Genomic DNA, 17,950 nt, shown 5'->3' on the forward strand with positions numbered 1-17,950 from the left:
GAGGCTTTTCTGGGCCATTCTTTCCAAAATACTCCTCTCCCACGTTTTATCCCCTTCCTGGATTTGCTCCTCCGCCCAGCACTCACCATGGTCGGGAACGATACTATTTGTTTACATGATCAATGTCCGTCTCCCTTCCAGGAACAGAAGCTCCTTCAGTGTGGATCTCTGTGGGTCTTGTCTATCACTGCATCCTCAGTTGCCAAAACAGGACCAGTCATTTAGTGTCCACTCAACACATGCATGGCAAAGAAACACAGGGAAGCAGGGAGGCTGAGAGGGAGGGAGCAAGCCTTCCTCTAGAAAAGCAGGGCAGTGAGAATGTGTGTGTTTGTGTGTATCCATGCATGGGAGCATGTGCTTATGTGCCCACATACATGAGCATGTGTGTGAACATATGTGTGTCCATGCATATGTGCATGTGTGTGCACAAGTACCCACGCATGTGTGCTTGTGTGTGAATGTGTATGTGTGCATGCATGTGTGTGCCCATGCACACATGTGTAGGCATCAAAGAGACTTTCATTTGAAAGGAGACCTTTAGTATAATATTTATAATAAATATTTCAAAATTGAGTTTTAGTGATGTGCAAAACAGAAGGAAGACGCTGGTACTGAGGCTTGGCACCCCAGCTGCCTGAGCCAAGTCCTCAGGCAGTGAGGGAGATGTAGGTAAGTGAAGCTGGGAGTGGGAGTTATTTAGCTCTGAAGATTGGATTGCTGGTATCTTGTTTTGATTTAAGAGCCAACATGAGAGATACACAGACTTCAGAGAGGGAAAACAGCATGGTCAAAATGACAACTGAGAATAAGGTGGCCAGCCTTGGTCAGAATAGTGCTGACCTGTGCAGAGGTCTTTCTTCAGGTAAGGGCTCCTCCAGGTAAGGGCTCCTGGCCTCTCTGCATGCCTTAGGCCCTGCCTCTTACTCTCCACCCTCACACCCTCAGGAGAGAGTGATGCAAGATGAATGGATCCTAAAATTAAAAACCAGTAACTGTTTCGACTTACTGGCAATTCAGTGAATTAACAAGTTGGCACCAGGCAGTGGGCCCTTTCCCACTAAAAAAAAAAAAACAACCTCACATGCATTCCCCAAGGAAGGGGCTGAAACTCGTAAGTTTGTGTCTGGGGCCCAGACGGCATGAGCACAGAGATCCAAAGGGGTTGATGCTTTCCCTACCGCTAGTAGGGCAGGCTGTGGTAGGGTGCACGACTGAAGCTTGAAATTGAATTAAGTAGCTTCATGCAATGGCTTCTCTTGATGGCACAGGATAAACATCATGAATAAAGAAGCAGCAGCAGTAATCCAAGAATGTTTGCAACTGGCTCAAAATGCTACCTGAAACCAAGAATGGGTACTGTAATCAAAGGATTGGAAGCCACCTTGACCCAGAGGGAAAAAAGATGTTAAACTTTGCAGCTATTTCTCAGAGGAAAAGAATTTTGTTTTCTGTTTGTAGAGATGGGAATAGTCATCCCTTATGGAAGAAGGCAGTAATTTGCTGCATTTTTAGGACTTGTAATTGTACAGGCAAATTCAAAATTCAGGTATCAGTAAAATTATAGCTAGATAATGCTGCCTCCTTTGTGGATAGCTGTCCTCACTTCATGGGAGAGCACCCCTTTATCTGCTGAAGAGATGTCTTTTTCATTTGCTAAGGGCAAGAACGGAAAATAAGTCACTTTGATTAAAGGTGCTGAAAGTTGGAGGAGATTTAAATGTCCTTTTGTATTTGACTATAATTTCTAGTAATTGAAATATTTCACCAATTGGTTTTGTTGTCACAACCACGATATTCATTCATACAATAATGTTTATGAAGCACCTACTATGTACCACAGTGCCATATATGTGTATATTATACACATACACAGGATATATATATAGTTTTAAAATATATATATATATATATAAGTTTATAAATATTTCTTGCATGATAACTACTTGCCTATCAGGTATCTGCTAGACCTTGAGAAAGAAGTATGAAGATAATAAAGACATGTTTCCTATTTTTCTGAAGCCACAATCTGGTCAAATTCATGTAACTTGATCCCAATTTGCAGAGAATTTAAAAGTTTGGGGATCATAACTATTTGTACTGAAGACAGAAAAAATAAAAAGGGAAAGAGAAAAAAAGGACCATCAAAAAAGAAGCTCTAAAGGTGAGGAGAAATATATCAAGAGATTTGGAAGACTATAAACGGAAACAGATATGACTGATATCATCTAGCGTGAAGAGGGCACACAGGAAAAGAATGTGATTTAAAAGCACAACTCGGCCAGGCGCGGTGGCTCAAGCCTGTAATCCCAGCACTTTGGGAGGCCGAGACGGGCGGATCACAAGGTCAGGAGATCGAGACCATCCTGGCTAACACCGTGAAACCCCGTCTCTACTAAAAAATACAAAAAACTAGCTGGGCGAGGTGGCGGGCGCCTGTAGTCCCAGCTACTCCAGGAGGCTGAGGCAGGAGAATGGCGTGAACCCGGGAGGCGGAGCTTGCGGTGAGCTGAGATCTGGCCAGTGCACTCCAGCTTGGGTGACAGAGCGAGACTCCATCTCAAAAAAAAAAAAGCACAACTCAAGGAGCTGCTAATTGTATCACAGCCTCCAGTTAGCAGAAAAGTAAATAGGAACCTTGTATTTTGTGCCCAGTGTTGAATTTGGTTGAATTATAAAGGAGCGATGGAAAGGCTCCCAAAGGCTGAAATATTTTCTAAAGCATATCAGATATTCAATAATAATGCAGTCATCTAGGGTAGACAAAACAAAGTTTGTGGACATTTGAACTTGCATTAAGAGATTACTCAAACCTATATTTATAAAACCATGTGACTCTGAAAAGTATATTAAGACAACAGTAACTTAGCTATGATCTTCCATTGCTCTAATGGATCCAGGCAACAATGTCATGAGCAAAGGTCAAATTTTTAAGAGACAGTCCAACAATATGAACAGCATGTCATCAAAAAGAAGCTTCAACCCTCTAATTATGTAAAGGCCTGCACAAATAGGACAGTCTTTTAACCTAGAAGCTCAGTCTGTGCCCTAAATCACACACAAAGGGAAAATGGTGGTGTGTTATCTCAGGTGGAAGCAGAAAGTACTTAACTGGGTGACACACAATTGAGGTGGGTGCCCTGCTAGGACTTGAGTGGTCACTGGAGAAAAATAAAAGCAAGAAGGAAGAGGCGGCCAGCAGTACAACTGGAGTCACCACGGGGATTCTAACAACCACAGCCACCAGACAGCACCAGAAACAACAGCTAATATGGCTGAGTGCGTCCTCTGCTGACCTCTTCACCTGTGTTATGCTACGTGCATCTAACAGAAGCCCAGTACATAGTCACCAATGCCATTCCCATTTTACAGATGCAGGAACTGAAGCTGAGAACACCTATCCAATATGCCCACAGGCTCATCGGTCTTCTCTCTGGTCCTCCTCACATTCAGGCCGAACAGCTGCAGAAAGCCATGGCATTTATCCTGCATTTTTCTCCATTTGCCTTGCAAATAAATGCCAACAATACCAAAAAAAAAAAAAATAGTTGAAATAAAAACACCCACAAATAATAGCTCGTCTTTTCCCCTGCGGAGGTAGACAGAATGAAAATAAATGAAGCCATCATTCTTTATTGGATGCTGGCAAGAATCTTGAGCTGGTATGGAAGATTATTTGCTGGATAAACAATTCTTATTTTATATATTTTTATGCATTTATAAAGCTCATTTCAGCTAGGCCTTATCCCGTAAAACCCAAGGGAACTGCAGTAATTCAAAAGTGAAGATACATTTTTGAAATGGAATCAGAACAGTGGTGTAGAAAATGGGTAAAATGAGAAAGAAAACTGGATTCTGTAAGAGTGGATAGATCAGTCTGTGAAGGAAAGTCTACAGGCAGCTATTTCAGGGTAAAAAGGAAAAAGTGGTTCTTCAGATGAGAACTACAATTGGCAGCCATATGTTGGATTCCAGCTGAAGATGTGTTGTATTTGCCCTGTACAATGGTTTACAAACATCCAAGCCAACACTAAAAACGCTGTGAATTTCCATAGAAAACCCAGATTTCTGCTTATCTTAAAACACAAGCCCATACTAAGGCCCCCATTTCTACTTGTGATCCGTTGGCAGGGTCTTGCTAGAATCTTTTCCTTTAGACAGCAGTGAACTCTGAAATGGCCCATGTCCCCATCACTCCTTTGACCCGGTTCTTAGCCTCTGCATTCTATTATCTGCCAGGCCCTACAGACCTCAGAATGTGCAGCTTTCTTTACAACCCAGATGATTCACAGGGGTTCAAGTTGAAGACCAAACTACTGGCTGACCTAATGTTAGCCAGTTACCATCACCTTGTGTAATTCAGTGAGGCCAACTCCCAAACACTGGCTACAGTAAGACCTCTCCCCTTTCAGAAGCCCTCAGTGTGGCAGTTTTAAAACCCAGCCCTTGCATGTTTAACAGTCTTCCCCTCAAGCAGTGGGGGGCCTCCTTCTCTGCAATCAGGGCTTCCTGGGCTCTGTGACTGCTTGCTTAATAGAATACAAGAGAAATGATAGCTGTGTCAGTTTCCAGGCCCAACCTAAGGAAACGGGCTATTTCCACAGACTGTGTCTTGGGCCATTGGCTGCTAGAACCCAGCCACCATGCTGTGAGGAAGCTAAAGCACCTTGTGGAGAGGCCAGCACAGGGAGAACATAGCCAGGCCAGTGAGCCACTTTGGAAGTGGATGCCCAGCCCCAGGAGGGCCTCTGCAGCATGGCACCCTCACTAGACCCCACCCACATTTCAGATTCATAAAATAAGTGACTGCTGTAGTTTTAATCCAATGAACTTTGGGATGGTTTGTTATGCAGCCATCAATAAACAGAGCACCCATTTGGTCTGAACACTGAGAAGGGCTTTCATAGCAGATGAGGGAGAACCAGGAAGGTGCACTTCCCTGAGCGACGGCCCCCACGTGGTCTTACTCACCTGGCCGATGTGCCTTTGGAACTGCCATATTCATTACTCTTCCTCCATCCTGAGGTTTGGGGGGAGATGCAGTGAACCTGCAGATTCCCGATTCGGAAGGGGTGCTGGAGGTCAGACTGTCCGTGTACTCATTTGTCCCTGCCGTCAACTGTTCGGATGACGTGTCTGATATGAAGCACTCTGTGATGGTGAACTTGGCGTGTCTCAGTTGCTCTTCCATCTTGGCGTGTTCATAGGCCCTGGCCAGTTCTTCGTAAGTGGAGGAGGCACTTTCTGTGGAGACCATGCTGCTTCTTGCTCGATCTACACCATGAAAGAGAAAAACAAGACGGATGACTCACCATCAGAAGTCTGAACCAATGGCATGTCCCTTCCTGGCTTGGGACTGTTTTCTTCCAGATCATGGTGGGACCTGGTAGGAGTTCTGGTTCCTTGTCAGAGGCTCCTGAGGCCAGCTTCACAAGCCTCAGCAGATCCGGCTAAGGAAAGCTTTGTTGCAACCAAATTGCTGTAGTCAGCTGTTCCAGCTTGGGACATTTCCATCAATAAGTAATGCATTCCTTCTAAAAAAGTCCTGCTTTTAGTGAAAACAGCAGGAGTGGCAGTACTCCTCTCTCTGCTCCAACCTGCAAATGGATCTGTGCCCTAGAGACTCTTTCACTGGCATGAATGATTTGAGCTGCAGTTCAGTTTCTGGGGCCTCAGCTCAGGAAGCAAGATGTGACGATATTTAGAAATAAAGACGTGACACTGCACAGAAATTGGCCACAAGTGCAGAATGCTCCGCAACCCCTGGAATGCATCTTCTGTGGTGATTACCCTCTATGGGGACTAGAAAACCATCAGGGCAAAAACCGGTGCCCACATGCCTTTGAGCTGGGCCACGTCATCTTGGTCAGGGAGATATCTGCATTTCAAATGCACTAAAAAGTTTTAAGGTCACCTCTGTGGAACTCTGAGACTCTTCTAAGAGAAATCACAGCCATAAAAATAAATTCACACGGCGACGATCCACCTCTGGAACACCGTTTTTGAAGTATATCATCAAGAACAAAAGAAAAATGAGTATTAAAATTTCCTACAGCTATTAGATTCAGACGTAATGTCTTTTCAATATTTAAGGGGGGAGTGGTGGGCAACCCAGTGCTATTCTTAGGCCCTGTCTTCTCTCTGAAGTGAAAACTTGGTGGTTGATGGCACAGACTGAATGACTTACCTTATAACCAACCGCTGTTTAATTGTCAAACGGATCAGCCTATGTTCCCTATAGAGGGCGCTGTGACCTCATCATGTAACTTCAAGTGCAGTGTCTTAATCCTGGAGAAGGTAGTGGGTCAGGCGCCCTCAGAGTGTAATCAGCAATTATTGCAATCACGGGGGTGCAAATTAAAAAATGTCTCTATTTCTCCCAGTGGGGTAGGAACTAAATGGAGAAATAAGCTTGGGTCTCAGATTCAGGACACCTGCAGAAGAGATGCAGTTTGGCTCTGTGTTGCCTTGTGTGGAGTAAAGGCCATGCAGTTATATTGGTAACTGTTAGATAAACCGCTTAACAATTTGAAAGTGACCTTAAGCCCTCTCTCCCCTCCCCAAGGAGCCCATGAAGCTCGAGGTGTGGGGGCTGTGCTGGTCTCCAGGGATGGAAGAGGCAGCATCAGGGCCTACCTGTGTCTTGCGAGGGGCTGACGCTGTAACTGTCGCTCTCTTTGTCTACTGATCCTGTAGCCCTGGGTGTTGGCAGCCTCCAGTCTGTGGTGAGGGTGTGTGCTGAGATGGTGGGGTGGGGTCTGTTGAGGGTCCACTGGCTGGCATAGCGGTTTCTCGCTGTGGGCCCAGCCTTGGCATTCCTCCTGGTGGTGGGATCTGTGAAGAGCCAAGAATTGTGTCTGTCTTTGTCTGCAGAGGAGTGTGGTCAGCTGAGAGCAAGAGCGGAGGTCAGTGCCACCCACCCAGCCCTGCCGACTTGCCCACACCCTCCAGGAAAACTTCCTTGACTTCTCCTGTGCAGAGGATACTTTCCCTTTCCTTTATGGCTTGAAACCTTCCTCTGATACTTACGTGTTTAATCAGCCCTGAAAGGAAAAGAATACCCTACTTGGATTCAGAAGTTACATATTTGAGTCTTGCTCTTGGCCTTTAATAATGTTATGATGCTTCTAAAAGCTAGAAATGGAATGAGGGGAGACTGACAACAATTATAGGACAAAACAAGAAAATTTCAAATAGTGATGAAGATTATAAAGAAAATAAAACCAATTACTGTGCTAGAGAATGACTTGAGAGAGGTACTTCAGTTATGATGTTTGCAACCGCAATTAAATGAATGATGGTACAAAAAAAATAACGTTATGACCTGATGCACATCATTTAACCTTCCTGGGCATCATCATCTTCTGTAACACAAGGAAGCTCAGCCCAATGTGTTCTGACACGACCTCCTTTCTACAACCTTAGGTGTTGTTATGAGTGAATCATGTCCCCCCAAAAGATATGTTCACGTCCTAACCCCCAGGACCTCAGAATGTATGATCTGGTTCGGAAATAGGGTCATTACAGATGAAATTAGCTAAGATGAGGTCATACTGGAATGGGGTTGGCCCTTAATCCACTATGGCTGGTGTCCTTATAAGAAGAGAACACAGACACAGGAGGGGAGAGGGCCATGGGATGATGGAGGTGGAGACTGGAGTGCTACAGCTGCAAGCAAATACATTTCTGTGCTGTGAAGCCACCCATTTGGTGGTACTACGTTAAAACAGCTCTAGGAAGTTAATACAGATGTTGCCTGTATTTTTGTTTCTCATATTACTACTCATTGTTTCAATGATGACTGTTTTATTCATTCCATTGAAAGCTCCTAGAGCAGAGGGACCATATTGTTATGTCCCAACTCTCCTTAAGCTCCTTGCGTATGATAATACATCTCTTTCATGGAATTGTCCTCACTTTAACACAGGCACCTTGGGTTATTTAATATGGAGAACAAAGGGTTAAGCTGGTGCCAGATGGGTTTCATTTTCTCTAAATCTGGAACCAAAGGCAGCAAGTCGATGGGGTGGACGGAGTTCTTAGCTCAACCCTTTGGTGAGCTAAGAAGAAGGATGTTCCACCAGCAGAGACGGTCAGGTATCAGAGTGGGCTACGACATTGCCTTTTCCAGAATTCTGTGGAAAACGAGAGGTTCAGTTACCTGGAATGATTTTTCGGGGGCTCCAGCCTGGAGGCAGTCTAAGGTCCTAGATGGGTCTTTTCTACCTTTGAATTCTCTGCTTCTCAAACAGCAGTTTGATGCAGTTATATTTCAGTATGGTCTGGTCAGTTCTAAACCCAGCAGACTGTATTCACTGTTGGGCCCTCATGAAGTTTCAAAGGAGCAAAACAGACAGGGCCAGCCTGTAATGTTATTGCACTGATTTATTTATGTGCTTTCACGAGCCCAGCAGTGTCTCCAGGGCAGGGGCAATGGTATCTCTCTTTGGATCCATCCATAGAACCTACAATAATTCCTGACATACAGAGTTTTCTGAAGGAATTCATAGACCTAGGGTTACTTTATGAAGGCAACGGAAGCTCAGAGAGAAGTGACACAGCTGTCAAGTGATAAAACTATAACCCAAACCTTCGGCCTTTTCAGTTCAGATAATGCCTGTTACTTGACCACATATGGCCAAATCCTAAGTGTCTACGTTTCCTAGTATAGTGTCTACATGACCCTGGCTTGCTTATAATTCCATGTTGGAACTTGAAAGGCTAACACTGGGAAGATGCAATGACTTTGTTTTTAAATGGAAGATTTCCTCATTGCAAGTTTCTAGTTAATTGGACTTTGAACTTAATCTATCATTCTGTGTTGCTGGAGAGGCATGTTAAGATGGCAGCCAAAGAGATAGATTTTAAGATTTCCTAAATCATCAGAATACTCAATCTTGGTGAATATTCTCTGGGGCATTGATTTTAAGACATATTTCATCCCTTACTTGCACAATTCCATGGAAGACTTCGTTAGAAGATGTTTTTTTGGCCTTGATGAGAATGTAAATGAGTTATGCTGGAGCTCTACACAACCAGGTATGAATGATAATTGGGTTTCTTCACCGAAATGCTAGGAAAGAGGTCCTCAAAAAGACAGAAAAACATTATGATGGGTAAGAGGCTAAATGTCTTCCAGGCACTATCGACTTGATAAGTGGAGCTTAAATAACTGGAGCTTGTTATTTAAATGCTAATGAGTTTTTTCCAGAAAATTACCCAGTCCCTTACATAAGTTTTGAAAATTTTCATTTTTATTCTTCTTTAAGTTTCTTGCAACTACAACTGTTGCAGCTCATTCTGAGCAGGTTTATGTCTGGCATGGAAGTTGGGGGGTGGTTGGGGGGTATAGTTTGCTAGTCCTACTTCAAGGATACAATTATTTCCTCCAATCCCCCAAACCTTGACCCTCGTTTCTTCTCCTTGAGCTCACTCCCCAATGGTGGGGCAAAGATCTTCACTGTCATAGCCCCTTTCCTCATTAAGATCACGCTATTTGGAAAATTCCATGGGAAAGTCGCACATGTCAGCCTTGATTCAAAGTCAGGTCTCTTTTCAAGTTAATTTTGTTCATAATCTCTTTTTTCTAGATGAGAACAGTTTTACTGGTGGCCTGATAATGTTGAAAATATAGGTCAGGATATTAGTTTCCTTAAATCACAGCCCTAGGTTCTGTTCTGCGCTAGGCAGGCATCCTAGGATCAAAATTGTCTCAGTATGTAGAATGCTGGAGTATTTGACACATTTATTTTTTAATAATTGGGTTTTTAGAACCATTGTTTTATACCTGAACTGAACTCTGCTGTATGATAATGCCTAAGATAGCAGCTAAAATACAATTTTTACTTGGATTCCATGGGTAGCCTTTTTTGTGTAACTTACTAGCTCATCTACTAAGCAAATAAACGCTGGGATTTACTGCCCCTTCATGGAAAGTATTTTGTTAGGCTCCCAGCATTCTAACATAAATAAAACTCGGTGATTAAGCATCACGCCTGCTCAGCAGCCCATAAGTTGGAGGGCATAGGATATAAATAGCTCATGGCCTTTCAACCTGGGGTCTGAACCCTAATTAAGCTTCTGCCCATTGAATCAGATTATTTTAATTATCCCAAATTTGGGATGACAGAGGATTTTGTAGATAATAGGGTTACAGAACGTGTCATATGTACTGTGATCATGCTTTTAATCTGTTTTTGTCCGTGCCATTGGTTTCCATATCTTGTAGTTGTGGAGGTCCAGCTTTACATAACAAATTTACTATTTGTCTCATAGAGAGGATGAAACTGGGAGATCTGAACACTCCCTCATGTAACTAACAAATGTTTATCCAGCACTTATTACATCCTGGACCACTGGATGCACCTCACCCACCCCAGGTATTTCCCTCAGGACCACTGGTAGTCCCATCCTGGGTGACAGAAGGCATTTTGTTTTGTTTTTTTTTTTCAGAGTATCAACAGTAGATTCGAGTCCATGTCGCAAGCTTTTGTCATTGAATGTGCATATGTGTGAAGTCTATTCTTTAGTCTCTACATATCCTATATGTAGCATCTCTACCTAAAGGCAATGTAGAATGACTGAGAATGAGAGCTTTGGAATTAGGCTGCCTGGGCTGGAAGTTCATATTCACTACTCCCTGGCTGTGTCACTGGCCAAGTGACTTTGTCAGACCTGCCTAATCCCCTCGTCTCTGAGACTAGGTGATGTCATCACCCACCTTAAGAGCTGTCCTGAAGTTTGAATGAGATTAATGTGCCCAAGTGCTCTGGGCACAAGGGGCAGGCTCAGCCGGCCCTGCCTAATGATCCCCGTGCAGCAAACATGACTCAACATCTTTTTCTTTTCCATTCCCATTGTTGCGATCTCAGAACATGATGGCTGATTGGTATTTATCCACTACATGCCTGTGTCAGACACTGTGGCTGGTATGCAGATGAGGACGCGAATAGAGTCCTAGTTTTCCAGGGTATTATAATCCACAGGAGAGACAGAGAAGTAATCAGTGCAGCAGAACAGCCAAGGGATGTGTTTTCACACACTGACAGAGATAAATAGCAAATTGTTATGATTTCTCCCACCCTTATAAGAATCTGTTGCAACCCTCTGGCAAACTAATAAAACACCTAGAAACATAACTTCTACAATGCAGTCATTCTGGTGTGCAAGCAACATGTTTTAGATGCTCTTCTCAAAAATAAAGAATTCTTGCAATGACAACACAGTCCTAACATATAAAATAGAATCATGATGTCTTTTCTAGGTGAGAAAATAGAGAATACAAATGAATCTCTGCAAATATGCCCAACTGCAGTGAGAAAAACCTGCTCCATGGAATTCACTGAGGTAGAAACACCTGGGCAGAGGTGAGAAGCTCTGGTGCAAGAAGCTAGTGGGGGAACTGTGCTTCAGAAAGTTCATGAGTTTCAGACTCTTGAACCCACTGTGGGGCCAGTCACCCATCATTTCTAATTCTAAATAAAACATGGAGTGTTGTCAGTCCCTCGCACTGTGGTTTTTGAGGAACATTTAACAACAACAAAAAAAATGATCCAGAAGATCTTTTACTAATACAGAGGGTTCCACAAGTGCTAAATGAATAAGCTCATTTTGGAGAGTGAGGGGGGAACCAGAGACTGATGCATGCATTTGAGTAGATTTGCTTGATGTTGGTAAACATCACTTAGTGAAATTCATCACAAAGGAAACAAACATTGTTCTATAAGCTGCAGGGTTTCCCTGTGATCATCAGGCTAAGCCCCAAGGACAGCATCTCAGCACTCTCAGAATGAAATGCACCTGCCACACGCTGGCTTAGGGTACCCTGCAAGATGAGGACAGCTGTTTCTCTGTCTCACCTTTCCCCTGCCTTTCACTGTGTCCCAGTGCCAACTTCCATCCTCATCATGCGGGGAACCTTGGGAGCTTTTCCCTGCCGCGCCCTCTGCTCTCGCTGTGGCTCTGATCTTGTCTCATGTCTTCTCCTCACTGTAGGTCTTCCCGAATGACTTGGACCCAAGACAGCCCCTCCCACCGCTCCACATGCCCGCTGACTCACCATGGCTTCATTCTCTTTCTGTCTAGGATTTACCAAGACATGAGAAACACTTTAGTTCCATGTCTGACGTCTGCCCCCTGACTAGAATGAAATGAATGTCTTTTTGTGTCTTACTCATGGTGTATCTCTATCACACAGCACTGAGCCATATATGTAAACTGAAACCTGAATAAATATTTTTGAAAGCTGAATGAACGCATTAACATTCCCAGCCCTGCTTCCAACTGTATAGCCATGAGATACACCCACGTCTCTCCCACGTGCATCCTGCCTGCCACTCACTGACCACTGGTTTACAGTATCTGCTTGACTCAGGTTCATGTCTCTGTTGATATTTTCCATGCCAACAAATCAACTTCCCCATTATTCTGGGGCTGACCATGCAGCCGGAAGGTTGCCAGTGCTTTTGCTTTGGGCTGCTTCTTCTCCTGTCTGAACTATTTATGACTAGCTTTATGCATTCTCGGCTGCTAGCTGACCATTGAAAGGAAAGTAGAAATGCATGTTGCTTTTTACCTGGCAGGAAGAACTGATGTGCTGGAGGGGTCCTGCCCTGCTGCGTTACACACAGGAAACATTTCTAACCCTTGGGGCAGTGCTTCTCAATGTGGGGTCCAAACAGCCAGCATTAGAATCACCCAGGGTATCTGTCAGCATGCAGATTCTTAGGCCAGAATCTCTTGGTGGAGGCCTGGAATTGGTATTTTAAATAGGCACCAGGTGATTCTGATGCGTGTCAAGGTGGAGAATGAGACCAAGGACATCTGCTCTGTTGTCTCTTTTGCCTACTCTTCCGCTACCGTTTCTTTTTTTTCTTTTTTTTTTTTTTGAGGCGGAGTCTCGCTCTGTCGCCCGGACTGGAGTGTAGTGGCCGGATCTCAGCTCACTGCAAGCTCCACCTCCTGGGTTTACGCCATTCTCCTGCCTCAGCCTCCCGAGTAGCTGGGACTACAGGCGCCCGCCACCTCACCCGGCTAGTTTTTGTATTTTTAGTAGAGACGGAGTTTCACCGTGTTAGCCAGGATGGTCTCGATCTCCTGACCTCGTGATCCGCCCGTCTCGGCCTCCCAAAGTGCTGGGATTACAGGCTTGAGCCACCGCGCCCGGCCTCGCTACTGTTTCTAACAGAATGCTGAAGCCAAGGCTGCATCACTCTAAAAATCGAATCCTTTCAATATCTACAACTTTTTCTGATGTAGCAGCAAAAAAGTGGCTCTTAAACCCGTTGGAGCAGTGTCTTGAAGTAGCAGCAAGCCACACCAGGCAGTTCACAGTGGAGAAGCCAATGGCTGAAGAGACGTCAAAGTCCTTGAATCTTTTTTTTTTTTTTTTAAACAGAGTCTTGCTCTGTCACCCAGGCTGGAGTGCAGTGGCGCAATCTCGGCTCACTGCAAGCTCTGCCTTCCAGGTTCATGCCATTCTCCTGCCTCAGCCTTCTGAGTAGTTGGGACTACAGGCACCTGCCACCAGGCCGGCTAATATTTTGTATTTTTAGTAGAGACGGGGTTTTCTCCGTGTTAGCCAGGATGGTCTCGATCTCCTGACCTCGTGATCCGCCCGCCTCGGCCTCCCAAAGTGCTGGGATTACAGGCGTTGAGCCACTGCGCCCAGCCTGAATCATTTTTTAAGAGCAAGGCTCTGGCACACACCCCTTTGCAAAGCTAATTCCCACTCATACCTCGTTTATGTCTTCAGAATGTACTAATGTGATCAAAGAAGAAAGGGGGGAAGAAGATTAGACAAAAGGAAGAGGTAAAAGACTTCTTTCAAATGTAGAATGTTCTTGAAAACATTTTTTAAATGAATTTCAATGCCTGCTGAAACCGTGTTCTGTATATTACAATGTTATTTTGTAGGCAACGGGTTTACTTCATAAAGCTCACTGCATTTTGCAAATGCTTCTCAAGCTAGGATTTATGAAGAATAGCTTTTAACATTATAATACTTATTTTTCTAATAATAACACACTAAGAATGTAAATTTTTGCAAAGAAACTGATTAGAGATTTGAAAGCTAGACATCAAAGTTTCCAAAATGATGACAATCAGGACATCAACTTCTCAGTCTTTAAAGAGATTTAGGAATGATTCCAATTATGAAGAAATAAGAGTATCTAATTAATAAGCTCTAGATATATATTAGGGGATTTACCTTCATTGCAGTAATTAATTTCCATATATTATGGATGCAAATATTAATAACAGAATCCAACATAATCTTCACTTTAACCAGAACTATAAGAAAAGCATAAGCTTTGGGGATAGACAGGTCTGTTGCTGAATCTTGGTTTTACTACTTATGTGTGCAACTTTATGCTGTTTGCATAATTTATCTGAGGCTACAGTTTTCTCATCTGCAGAATAGAGGCTATGATACCTACTTCATGAGTAGGTATCTTACAGGATTATTGCAAAGATAATTTGCATGACATCATCTTTCTATCCCAATACTGGCACACAGCAGATATACACTAATGTGGATTACCTTCTTCCTTTTCTGTGTTGCCTAAATTAAAAAAAAAAAATACATGTACCTGAAATTTCTAGCACTTTTTATAGTAAACCAATACTAACAGTCATTCAACTGACATAATAATAGCCAAGATCCATCCATAACAGCTCATTATCCCAACTAGAGATGTTATTATACCCATTTGTTTCTCAGGCGTAGGTATGAAAAGCCACACATTTTCCTTTGAGAGAGAAAGAGCATTACTATGTTTCCAGCACTGTTAACACCCACACATTTTAAGTGTTGTTGACCACTCACTCGTTCCCGGCCGAGCATCTGAAACATCCACTAAGGGCCCAGTGGCCTGAGACACCGATTGGTAATGGACCGTGTGAGTGACCGTCAGGGACTTCTGCTTAGCTGCCTCTCCAAAGTCAGCATCCGTCAACAGAACCGTGGAGCGATCATCTACAGAACGGCAGGAACACAGACAGAAAGCCAAACACGTTTACCTCCATTCCAACCACTCCCTGGCCCTTTCTCTCCTGAGGCACTTGTGTTAACGGTTAATGACAACCACAATAATAGCCTCATCTAAAGCGACAAACATGATTGCAAATTCAAGCACTGAATCAGCATTACTCTAGAGGGCTAGGAATAGAATCTTCTTCCTAGGGGTTGGTTTTGGGAGCACTGAGCTAAGAAGAACCATGATTATGCAGAGAAGGAGCTCTCCTTTCTCTTGGCTTGGTTTTTCATTAAGCTAACATTGATTTGAACTCTGGATTTATGTGTTTGTCAAAAGCTTCTCTGAGACATCATCTGCAGTGCCAGCCCCCTCACCAGTGATGAGGCTGTCAATGAAGATGGATCCCTTTGGCTACTGGGAAGCTCTGTTTGCAGGACTAGAAAATTGCCGCTGCAGTTCTCTCTACTGAGGCTTGCTCTTATTCTGAACTTGGCAAATGTTTGGAGGGGAAATAAAGAGAGGAAAACATGCCAGTCTTCAGAGCTTATTGATTCCTCTATTTTAAAGGACTCAAGGTACTTTCCTTTTCTTCCCACCTCCTGTAAGCTTTAATCACTCTAGAACATCCATTAATTGACTTCTCCTACGTGATTCACTTGTCAGACTTCCCAAGTCCTACTGCCGTGGGCACTTGAAGGTGAGCAAGGCAGGAGCCTGGGTTTGGATGGGTTCTGGGCATCTCAGTGTTTGGAGCAGGAGCCACTGTTTGAGCTGGGTCGTTATTTGGTGGTCCAGGGTTCTCATTACTACCTTGTGATATGTTCCATACTTTTTAAAGAGCTTTTTTACTCCAAGGGAGACTTTGGCTAGGATATATAGATTTTTCATAAATTTTCAAAGACTGCAGCCCAGGATGCTGTTGCTGGGAGTTTATCAGTCAGCAGGGACCACGCTGCAGCCTGCCCTGACACTGCAACAGGGATGCAAAAGTCGTAAACAACACAGCTCGACGCCCATGCCCAAAAAAGGCTCTGAACAGAATGAACCTTACAAAATCCAATTACTCAGGCTCTGGCAGGAAAGGAAAGTCTCTTGAAGTTAGAATAAAATTTCTTGGCAGAGAAACAGAGGAAAGGCTGCCAAGATGTCTGTGAGTATCCCAGCACGTGGTGCGGTGAGGGTGGCACCACAGCAGGCGCCAGGGCTTGGCCTGGAGGTCCGGCCCCGTGGCGGTCACTCGACTCCTCAAAGAGGGGGTGGCTCTTCCACAGAGACAGTGTCCTACAACTGGACCCAGCACCAGAGGCTCCATGTCTACATTTGTTTTTTCATTAATGATGGGAGGTGTCATAGTTTCTAGCATGCAGGACTTCTCAGATCACACCAGATGATCTGTGGGGCTAGGTTACACACTTTTCATGGAAAATTTTGGGCGCCCGTCTGATCATGAGGTTAACCATTCATACTAGTTGGAAATTAATGTCACTGTAATATTGGATTCTTGTAGTCAGAGCCTGGAGCATTTTAAAGCACCACAGTTCTACTTCCCAGTAATTAGAAAATGCCATCGACCAATTGTCAGGCATCACAAGGAGGTCAAGGGCTCTTGCTGATAGATGATCCTGCATGAACTGGGATGGATCTCTGGCTAAGGGTCATATTTACAAACGGAAATGACTGGCAGAATTTCTCTGGTGTTAAGCCCCCAGTGACCAGCTCCTGGCAGGCCATAGACCACTCATGGCATCTGCCTAGCTATCTATTTTCGTAGCCATATGTAGGATTATTAAGTCTAGTGAGGTGCATTTAGCAAATATTGTAACCGTGTTATATAACCATAGTGACCTCCACAAGCTATGTAACCTCTCTACGTCTCAGTTACAAAAGAACCTTTTCCTATGTGGGCTGGAAGGGTTAAATTAAATAATGCATATAAAGGGCTTCTAAAATTACATGGTCAAAGGAATTACATTCTGATTTTTGAAATTTTTTCAAAGGAAATTTTTAGTTTTAATGCCCAATCTACTGGGTGAAACAAAAGAGATTCCAGGTCTACCTTTCCCTTTCCCCCAAAAAAATTATCAAAAGCAAAACATAGTAGCTTATCCCTTATCCTGATACAAGCAAGCTAATAAAATCTTGTGTACTTTAGGGCAGGTAGTGCCTCTTCATATACATGGTTTAACTGAAGCGTTTCACTGAAGTTAGCCCATCAAGAGCCACTTTGGACTTGACTAGTCTTGCTTTAAGTGCTGCTATACCTGGACCAAATGTGACTCCAGCTAGGAGAATCCAGGCCTTAGAATTTAGGAGCCATTAGGTCAAGATGTTTCCAGTGGTGGGTGGCGCAGCAGAAGGGCAAGGGTTGATGGAGGAGGTGTTCTGCCCACGTGGCCTCTTACCACTGCCTTCCTGGCAGGAGGGAGCCAGGCTATGTGCTGAGAGTCAGGCAGTTTATCCAGACCACAAGGAAGGGTTCCCCTGGAACCCATGCCAGCAAACCCCTTCCAAAACAAACATAGCCAGGTTTGAAAAGAGGCAGCCTTGGAGCCTGCCTCAGATTGTTTCCATGGGCACTTAAAAGCTTGGGTAACTTCTGGTTGAGGGTTTCTTGGAAGCAGCCTGTTGGTGTGGAAGCAGGTGGCCTGCTGCTGTGCTAGCTGTCACTGGAGACAGACAGCATGGTGGTGAGTGTGGCCAGGTGGGGAACCTGGTTCTGCGCCTGTCTCTGTGACCTTGGAATGCTACATAGACCTCTCCACATCTTGCTTACAAAAGCAAGACTTCTTTCATAGGTTGGTTGAAAGGTTAAATTAAGTAATGCACATGAAGTGCTTACAAAAACTATGTGACATTTACAGAATTCTCAATACATGTTAGCTATTCTTCTCATTATTATTGGAAAGGAAATATAAGGTATTTCACTCCAGAATAAATAGAATAATCGAGGGGGGCAGTGTAGGGTAATGGAC

General features: G+C 43.9%; 1 protein-coding gene across 1 annotated transcript in view; it reads right to left on the minus strand.

Moving 5' to 3' along the window:
* Positions 1–17,950, minus strand: part of DSCAM (DS cell adhesion molecule) — a 341,028-nt gene that overhangs the window by 30,710 nt on the left and 292,368 nt on the right. Inside the window, exons 26-28 of the mRNA XM_033232515.1 lie at positions 14,828–14,977; positions 6,637–6,834; positions 4,972–5,274 (exon numbers count right to left, since the gene is read on the minus strand). Coding sequence (XP_033088406.1) covers positions 4,972–5,274; positions 6,637–6,834; positions 14,828–14,977 — 651 coding nt within the window. The remainder of the gene's footprint in view (positions 1–4,971; positions 5,275–6,636; positions 6,835–14,827; positions 14,978–17,950) is intronic.

This window comes from Trachypithecus francoisi, unplaced genomic scaffold, assembly GCF_009764315.1.
Source record: "Trachypithecus francoisi isolate TF-2019V2 unplaced genomic scaffold, Tfra_2.0 Lachesis_group14, whole genome shotgun sequence".
Classification (NCBI taxonomy): domain Eukaryota; kingdom Metazoa; phylum Chordata; class Mammalia; order Primates; family Cercopithecidae; genus Trachypithecus; species Trachypithecus francoisi.